Source organism: Gastrolobium bilobum, unplaced genomic scaffold (assembly GCF_033153095.1).
Source record: "Gastrolobium bilobum isolate Gb01-03AN ecotype WA unplaced genomic scaffold, APGP_CSIRO_Gbil_v1 utg9349, whole genome shotgun sequence".
Taxonomy (NCBI): domain Eukaryota; kingdom Viridiplantae; phylum Streptophyta; class Magnoliopsida; order Fabales; family Fabaceae; genus Gastrolobium; species Gastrolobium bilobum.
Window position 1 is genome coordinate 7501 of NW_026899515.1, and position 10000 is coordinate 17500.

Here is a 10000-nt window from a genome sequence, read left to right on the forward strand (position 1 = left end):
TCTGTCTGAGGGCATCTGGAATTTTCTGTTTCGGTATTCAATATTGTAAACGGCCAAACTAAGCTAAGCGCTTGGCTTGTCTTATTAGCTTCCCAACCGACCTGTACATTAAATATCGAGATCCGTTACAGAAGAGAATTAACATAACAAGGCTTGGAGTATCTAAAACTAAGTCCAGCGAACTGGAAGTCTCTTCAGACTCCCTCATAGCTTGGTTATCGAAGTGGACTTGTACATTGATAGACTTTTGCATTCGTCGACATGACATGCTTACCTTTCTTGCTTTTACCCTTCTTCTCCCTCGACTGGAAGGAATAGAAAGAACACAACTATCATAAAGAAGGCCGGGAGAACTCCTATCTATTACAGCGGGATAAATTCTAACATGAAAGAAAGCAACACCCATCCTAAAAAAAATCTCATTGAATAAAGGTACAAGGCTCTAAGAGAGAGCCATGCCATGAAATGAAGGAGAGACCCGAACATAGACTGGGACGAACAAATAGAGACGCGAAGCGCATCGAAGAGCTTCGTTAAGCCCGTTCATTCTGTACGTAAGAGAATATCCCACTGGTCGATCAATCAATGAAATAATTCCTACAATTGTGGTGGTACCAACATGGCCAGTTAGCTCAGAAACCCTCTACCCACTATAAGAAAAGTAGAGACGCTTACACACTCTAATAGTTCGCCTTACGGCTCACCTTGGAAGTATGGCTTACCTGAAAAACTTCCACTCCCCTTGTTGACAATCACCAATGAACTACGACCACGACCAAGATTCTTTCTACCACGACCTCACGCGGTAACCTGTGTTGCTTTAAAATAAAAACCATTATGGTACTGTTGTCACCAGTCCACTGGCCTTGGGAAGGCCACCTCCTACAATAGGTCATTGAAGGCGAAAATCCGACGGATCAACCGTTACGGGACAGAAGCTTTAGCACTCAATCTATCTCTGTTGCTGCTTCCCCTATCAATGGTAACATTGATCAATCAATTTATGGGCGGAACCTTCCTTTAAGTCTATCGAGTGCCTGACTTCTCTATTGATCTGACCCTAACTAAAAAGGGATCGATTGAGACAGAGAGTAAAGGTGCGAATCGGCTAAAAGGCTAAGTCTGAGACTGGGAGAAGAACTAGCAAGAAATGCAGACTTCGCTCTGCACCTTTAGGTAAAGATCCCCATTGTCCAATCTTCCTTTAATTTATGGAGATATTATTTTATGTCACTTCCGGTAAGAAAAGGGATAGATTCTCGAAAAAAAGATGTGCGCTTCTTCTTGATGCGGCAGACTGCCTCTTTATAGATAGATTATATGGATACTGATCTGTCTCTTTATTGGACCAAAGAGTGGCTCTCCGCGGAGTTCGTTCCGATGCCTGTCGTGCCTTGCAAGATTGAGATATCAAGGCTGGTACCAAAGCAAAGAGAAGAATAAGAATCTAATCTCTGCTGCCCACAACAAAAAGGGGCTCATTACTAGTTTTCGTATTGGATTGGGATGGGACTATCCATCAAGGAATTCCCTTCTTCTTTCATTTCGCTACTCCTTTCTTTCAACTTTCAAGGCTTAGTTCGTAGTTGAAGGAAGGTCTCGTATCCCAAGATCTATGTGAAGAGAATAATCTTCGGTGAGTGAAGATTACACCCGTCCTCGTCTCCTCTTTCCTTCCGATGAAGGGATCTTGTTCGATGAATGGATTGACCATGAGCTTACAGTGCCTTGTAGAAAGCATAGCCTCATTGTTCACTCACTAGCTACGCTATACCATAAATCTAAAAGAATGACCTGCCTATGCTCGCTTTCACTCTCTTTTGGCTCCCTGGCTGGTATGCTTGGCTGACTTGGATCGGTTATGGCCTTCTTTCTTGTTGCCATGGAGGTTTCTTCCGATCGATCAAGGTTGCATTCCCTTCCTTTGATTGAGAGAAGGAAGAATGGAACTAGTTCCTGTGAAAGAAATGAAAGTCCAATTTCCACTGGCTCGTAAGCACCCGGGATTGCTACTGCAATAACTGGAACTTTGACACAATCAGGCTCATCAGGGGCAGGAACTGATGAATTGGGGTTAGGACTTATTTCCTTATAGGCATTCCCTTACCTTAGCAAAAACTCCAACCTGTAGGACTGAAATGGAAGGGGAGAAAAGGGAGAAAGTCAAGATGGATTAGGGGTATAATTGTATGATATGGAGTCGTGTACGAATAAGAAAGAGAGCAATGAATGAGGGTCGATCTCCTGCCTTCTTCCTTCATTTAGTGCAATCGGTCAGTTATAAAGGCGAAGACAGGACTAAGGAAAAGGAAGGGGCGAAGAGGAAGAGAATGCAAGCTCTTGCTGCAAGAATGCCTTATTCTGTAGTAGTGGTAATGCCGCATCGCAGTCCAATGGGATACATGGCACATCAACAAAAGAAAATCTCTTATTAGCTTAGGCGCCTTTAGCGAAGACCAAGGATAATTGTAGAAGAATAGGCATATGCAAGTACAAGAACAGGGACAGGGCCACCAGAGCGCTAATTTCGTTCTCATCTCATCATCTCAGATGTCCATTCAACAAGAGCTATTGGGGACAGCCCTGCTAACTCGTATTCGTCTTTTAAGACAAGAGCTCCTAGGCAAGAAGGGACTGATGAGTGAAAGGAAATTGAATTTAGAAAGACTCTTTCAATGACCGATTCCACTCATTGAATGGAATGTGAAAAGCATGATTAGGCTTAGGCATTAGGGAAAGGAAGAAGAAAGATCAGACTCAGTTCGAGATTCCTTACGAATTAGGGTAAGGACCCTTTCTTCCTTTTCATTTAGCTCTTTTCCTTGGTGGAAATGAAACTACTACAAACTCTGTCTTAACAGATGATTCTTTATATATATTCGGATGGAGATGCTTTTGAGGGGCTTTATTTAGCTGTATGTAACGAAGCGTAGGGTCTGTACCATTCTCAACAACTAGAGCGGTCCTCTCAGAAGGATGTTGACCCCGTCACCGATGCTCTTGGCTTTCGTGTGTCACTGATTTTGCTTCCGATTGGGTTAGTGTGAAGCATTGGGTTTCTACCTTAAGCTCGCCAGTGACTGTCCTAATCTCCCAAGTCAGTTTCGAATCTGGATGACCTACTGTTTGACTACGTTACAGCTGGATCGGTTAGTTCTGGGATGATTGATGCCTTCCATACATCAGCATTCTAAAAGTACAGCTTTAGTTGTGTGTGTTCTTTCCAACTGGCCTTACGAAGCTTAGTAAGGGAAGGTGCGGAGCTTGATTGACCACTTTCGGTGGACTGATAACGGCTACCTACTTCTCTTCTTGTGTTTTCTGACTAAGGATTTCCTCACTCTATACTCGATCTTGCTTAGAAGTCTACCCTGGCACCTCGTGACGGGCTTGAATCAGTCGTGACTCAATTATCACTCTCCTAATGCTAGGCAAGAAAGACTTTTCTATCTATGTCATTAGATAAGGAAAGAAGGGGCTAGGCAGCCAAGTGTTTCCTTACTACTTCCTTGCCTTACGAAGCTCCCAGGAAAGTGAAAGTAAGCACTATTCCCTCTCAAGAAAGAAGGTAAGAAGGACGCCGAATCTTTCCTACTGCCTTCTTCTTTCTACGAGTCTCATAGCTCTTTCTTAAGCTTAAACCTCTCCTTTCCATGTAACCCTTCAGACGGGGGAGTGCCGGATTCTAGGCAAAAAGGAAGTTAGTTTGCTCAACTAGAGCGTTAGCTACGAGAAAGAAAAAGTCCATACTCTAGACTCTTCAATTCACTTCTTCCTTTAGTAAGGAATTTTTTTCACCTCGACGGACAACAGCCCAGTCGAAAGCTGCAATAGATTCGACCACATACTTGATTGAAGGGGATTGGTAGAACTTATATGCCTTTAGGACAGGACCGACTCTTAGCTCGTTGGAGTGCTATTTAAGATCTTGGCTTCCTAACTACTTTGAAAGGAAATACCCTAACTACAGGCAAACCCTCATGAAAGAAAAAATTCAATCCATAGTTATGGAGCTACTCACACGAGATACCCATGCATACTAGGAAGAACCTGTTAACGAAAGAGAAATAAGAGAAAGCAAGTACACGATAGCTATAGATAGCTCTTCCATCACCCTCTCTAGCACCCTATAAGAAAGTCCTTTGCTCAAGTGCTCAAGGAAAAGATTTCGGCTTAGTCGTGAAAAGAGGAAGTCTCCCTTAGCTAGGGATCTACCATATATATATAGTTACAATGTAAGCTGGTGAAATGCTACCTTCAATACTAGTGTTTTATGACTATCTTTCCTCCTTTTGAATGCTTTTTTTTTAATTTAAAAAGAACCTAACATCTTAAGATCGGACGACGGAGTTGAACTCCTTTTAGTTTGAGGATTGATTCTCTATGAATAGAAAGAGAGGACTTTTCTATCTAAACTTTAGGTTGCCACCCTCAGGAAAATGGTAGGCTAATCCATTTAATTAAAGTTATGCCAATTGAAACTCGTACCAAAAAGGGAAGGCAGGAGCGGTATAAAAGGAGAAAGCCAAAAGTCTATCTTTCTCTTTCTCGATAACGGCCGGGGATCGAAGGAACTTACTGATAAAATGATTTCGGAGTTCAATCACCCGACTCAAACTCAATTCAATAGGAAGATTCGAAGCTAGTTTTGCTATTGTTAACGTAGTGCTAAGAAGGAAAGAGAAGCTGTGAATCGATAAATGATCTTAGGGCTCAGTTTTCTTTCTGTTTTCACAAATCCCAATGGAAAGGGAAAGAAGCCCTCGCTAAGGCGGGATGGATTACAACTGGCTTGATCAGTCAGTATTGGGGGCAGGGGAATAGCATAAAATATATATATATATATATATATATATAGTTCAATCCTGTTTAGGAAGATCGCAGCCATAAAGAAAGGGGAAGTCTTGACGGAAATGGATTTTTCTAAAAGATAAGAAGAATAGCTAGAAGGAATGAGGGCAAAGTCCTATCTACGAATGCTATGTGGTAGTAAGTTTTTGCTTTTCCTGTTACCGAAGTAGATAGACTCTACAAGGAACCTGGAAAAGAGGAAGAAGGACATTAGTTTGAAGTCTCGTAGTCTTCTATCCCCTCTGGAATGCTCAGTCTATCTTCTATCTTCGTCCTTTCCCCTGGGGTTAAATGTTGTCTTTTGAACACCTCCTAAAGCCGCTTCTGTAAGACCGCTTTCTTTATCTTTATCCCACTTCTTCTCTGGACTATGTCTAAACTCCAATCCACAACTAACTCGGCTCTAATGGCTTTAACTTATCATCTCTTATGTCCCGTCTATAGAAATCATCCTACCTAAGGATAGACAGTAATGATGCTATGTCCTATGCTTGTACGAAAGGATAGTTATTCAAAGCATTTTGCCAGAAAGGTTTGAGTTCCCTCCGCGCACAAGCCGTACTCAGCTACAGACAGGGTTCACCCTCCGAGCTTCTGATAACGAATGCTTCCTACGCCCTTACTAGTAAATGGGCTCTTCGACCAAGGAGGCATTCTGGTAGGAAGGCCGACCACTACATAAGCCGCCATCAGTCCAGGAGAGAAGCAAGCTACCTTTCTTTGATCCACCTTCCCGGGAAGGGAAGAGAATGAAAATAGGCCGCGGATGGTGGTCGTGGTAGATTCGAGGATCTTACGCGGCAGAGTGAACTCCTCTATAGTGTTGCATTTCCTCTACCGGCGTAGCTGCACCCTCTCGATCCATCGTACTGGAGCGATCCGAGAAGAACGATTAGGATCATATTCTATCCTTTCTACAATGCCCATAGACGAAGTGCTTCGTTTCAGATCAATTCTTCGCTGCAATCAAAGACTTCTTCGCTTGGTAAGAACCGAGACCTTTCGGCAGTCAACCTATGGTTACCTTACGATAGCTCAGGTTGGTTAGTCAAGTAAATTGTGACTACAGGAAGACATACTTAATAAAGCGGTGAAGCGGTCCAGCACTAACTAAAGGATAGCCATGGCCGGCTAGCGAGCCACTAAGGAATTGGTTCTGCTTGAGAAGGGTCTACCCCAAAAAGAGTGTGTTTCTTCAGCTCTTCCCCTGCCTCTGCAGAACCTATAGGAAAGTCCAGAACAAGCTATCCAAGAATCAATATTTTGGGAGACGACTGATCTTTTAGAACTATTAAAGCAGGTATCCAAGAAGGTTACTTCATCCCTTCCTTTTAGTCTTTTGCTTGCCTCTGCGACAAGCTCTCTTAGGGATGGATGATGCAGGGAACCAAGATGCTTCTCTGATGGTTGAGGGAAGCCTGGAAACGACCCAGGCTCTGATACCATTAAAAATCTCAAATTATAAGAATAAAATAATATAGTATTCCTGATAAATAAATATATACATCAACAGAGGGCAGCAAAATAATAGAATATTCCTGATACAATACAAGGCAATATGCCCCTAGAAAATCATAAAAAAGATCCAGATATACATATATACATAATGATAAGAAAGAGAATCTTTTCTTCTTAATAAGTCCCAATCCAACTTAAGTCCAATTTTGAAACCTTGCTTGTAAGCCCAAAGGGTTTACTAGGGAGTCATGGGACGTCATCATCATTATCTTTTTGGTGCTTTTGCTTTTAGCATAAATTATCGAATTTTTGTCTAGACAGCACAAGAAAAATAGGTTAAACTATGTGGGAGCTCACTGTGAATTCTCGAGGTTTCCCGAAGATTCACGAACATCGCCGGAGAGAGAAAACCTGCGTCTTTTGTCCGGTAGGTCATTCTAGATCCCATGGTTTTCCATAGATTCACAGGAATAATTGGATTGGAGACACCCCCGAAATTAGTAGTAGCCGAACGCGCCAGGCATAAGGTAACCCGTGCATGGGGAAGGTATGGGGTGGACCAGAGAGAGGGACACATGTTCCTATGCCATAATAAGCTATAAAACTTGAGTGGTCGCTGGGCGCGATCGAAACATGCTATCTAAATCTCCTGAATATCCTCAACAACCAGATTTCGAGACGTACAAAATTCTTTGTGGACAATCCAAGTACCGATATATGAAGGAAATGTGGATATTTTTCATCAAACTCTTGAAGCTGGTGATGAAAAATTCTGCCATTACAGAACGTTCGGTCATAGCAGCCTATCTAGACAAGGTTGAAGACTTTCAGACCATAAGCTTCAATGTAAAACATATATTGGTCGGACTGAGAAAAGCTGAACGATTGAAAGAAGAGGCAAAACGACTTAAACAACAGTTCCAAAACTAGACGAGAGGATAGAAAAGAAGATAAAAGATTAAAAAAAAAAAAGCTAGCTACTAAATAGAACTCCAGGAATGTGGCTGTCCTAAGGTAAGAGGTTTATTTCCTCTAGTTCTTGAGTCTTCGCTTGAGCGGGAACTCAAGCTTGAGTGAAAGTTCAACGAATCCGAGATAGGAAGGACTATTAGTAGGGCGAAGGCTTTTCTAATCTTTAACTGAAGGTAAGGCTTCACTAGTTAGATCCCTGGTATAAGTTGAGAATGTCAGAGGAAGTATCCTCTTCTAGGGCCAACTCCCTGTGTTATTGCAGCGAAGCGAGGCTTTTCACCGACTGAGAATACCACCGAGTCAGTAGTAGTCCCAATAGTGGAATAGTTTATCCGATTAGACCTCTAGCCGCCCTAGCCTAGCAGAAGCAAGCTTGTTGCGCGCGATTCTAGCATACGTTAGTCGGCTCGTTCCTATCAAGCACCACAGAGTGGTGAGAAGCTTTAATAGGGGCTTCGCCGCCTTTCCTTATGGCATAACAAGAGCAAGGAATGGGAAGGATAAGGCTTTGTAAAAACCTGGATTCTCTTTTTTTAAACCAGCCTTGGAAGCAGTCTGATTTTCCCTGCCCGGAGAAAGATAAAACATTGAATGGGGAGGACGAGACTCTTTGATCTCGGTTGACCGGAGATATCAGTGAATATCGTACGACCGCCGCCATTCAAGATAAGCGGCTCGGCTTACTAATTGAAAATTGCATTATAGCCAGCCAAGCCGTGAGCTACTCTCTACCCATAGAAAGAGGTTTTCGAATTAGTGATAGAGGCGCCTTTACCTGTGTGCATATAGATAGAACCCTTTTAGGTTAGGTAGGGAGTTCTTAACGCAATAGTAGACTCGACTTGTCGATGGAGATGTACCTTGTGGGGGGCAGCCGAGAACAATTCAGATAGTTCAATGCCCAGGTTGCCAGCAGTCTAGGAAAGAGTTGGTTCAGCTATGCCCATCTCTACCTCTCGCTCAGATGAAGATCCTTGGATAGAAGATATCAATGCGCCATTCTCGAAAACAAACTTTCTTCGTTATCATAATAAAAGCAGCAGTTTTCCACACTTTTCCCGGGTGGATTGAAAGGGCCGCTCCGTGGGCCTCTTAGCAAACTCAAATGCCCCGCGAATGAGCCAGTGAATGAACCGACGATGAGAAGGTCAGTCAATCCAACGTTTTCAACTCATCCCAGCATAAGGGAAAGGAGGGCTTTCCCCTTACCACTAGAGAGTCCGGTGAATTCGTGGTTATTGACAGGGAACTCGGCATTAGAAATCAATGTCGGATATGGCTAGACACGGCTTCGCCCTTTGTAGGAGAATCACCCGAGCTTCATTAGCGCGAGCGGCACCTTCCCCGGATCCCTCCCATTCGCTCATCCATGAACTCTCTCTGAACCAGCTTCTCTTTGTGAGATAGGTTGGGGTTTTGCTCTTCCACCGAGAAAGGCCACGTCTTTCAACCCCCTCGGGTTCCCACCAGGTGGTATAGGAAGTGCAATGGGTGACAAAATAGAATCTCGGTCTCACCATGATAAAAGAGCTCTCGTCACTTCCGGATGGGATGTCGAGGCAGGAGATAGCATACTAATTTGAAATCCTCTTTAATAGTATTCATCTATGAACCATATGTTCGAACAACTTCTTCTAATTCCCCCTTCATAACCTTCGCATTATTCGTGTCGTCTTAATGAATAGCATAGCATGTGCCTCGCCTAGGAAGTGCTCATGCAATCCCATCTCTGCTCCTAATTTCTTTCTATCGATATCGACATCTAACAATGGAAAGGAAATTCTTAATGCGATTTTAATCTCATTCTCAGGTCATCCTCCGAGGCTACTACTTTCATCTCCCGGTTCTCCCATGAAGTGGGCAAAGGAAGTCTTTCAATAATGATCGAATTGCTATCGGACATGCATGCGGAAGCTAGCCAACCGGGTTTAGTATTTAGTAAGGAAATCGGTTTGACTTGTTGCCAAATTCCTTCAGCATATAGCTGTGAAATCTAGCCTAATTTTTTAATTTTTGCCTAGGGCGAATTCTCCAACAAAATCCGCGTATTTTCGATGCCCCGCCGTTTCGCTTAGGGAACCGGTCCAAAAATTGCCACTTTAAGAAAGCCGGCCCGAAAGAAGACCTAGCTAAAGCAGCAGCTCTAGCCTCATCTTTTTGCGAGATTCTTATCAAGCGGGGGTCGCCGCCCACCCCCCCCCCCCTGCGCGCTTTTTTCGCCCTCACGCACAGAAGTCAATAGCACGTAGGTTAGTCTTTGATTCAGAAGATAGTGTGTCCCCCTTAATGAAATGGAGTCCCCATAAATATATATATATATATATATATATATATATAAAGAGTCATAATTCATGATTTTGTATTCTTCTTATGACCCTTTGATAGGCCCTAGTCTCTCTCGTTCCCTCTTGCAAGATGCTATTCAAATAGAGTCGATACTTCCTCAGGGTGAGTGCCCTGCCTTGGGGGTAAAAGAGCGCACCCCTGATGCGGTGGCGATTCAAAAAAATAAGATTTGGCTGAAAGTCGTCTTGTACCAAGGCGGCTTCTATTCGTCTTTCTACCAGGGCCTGAAGACGAATAGTCTCCACTACCCTTTCGAGACTGGGTTCCTCCCCCCACATATTCATTAAGAAATGACGATACAACTCGTCGTCTCTCTGTGCGTCCTCCATCAAAGGATGGGGTATTTCAGGTGGGGCAGGGGGAGCTGGGGAAG

The 10000-nt window shown here is 43.4% G+C and overlaps 1 protein-coding gene across 1 annotated transcript in view; it reads right to left on the minus strand.

The window, feature by feature from the left end:
* Positions 1–1752: 1752 nt before the first annotated feature.
* LOC133290895 (ATP synthase subunit alpha, mitochondrial-like) overlaps positions 1753–10000 on the minus strand; it is a 10068-nt gene continuing 1820 nt past the window's right edge. The window contains exon 2 of the mRNA XM_061489043.1: positions 1753–2088. Within this exon, the coding sequence (XP_061345027.1) occupies positions 1753–2088 (336 nt within the window). The remainder of the gene's footprint in view (positions 2089–10000) is intronic.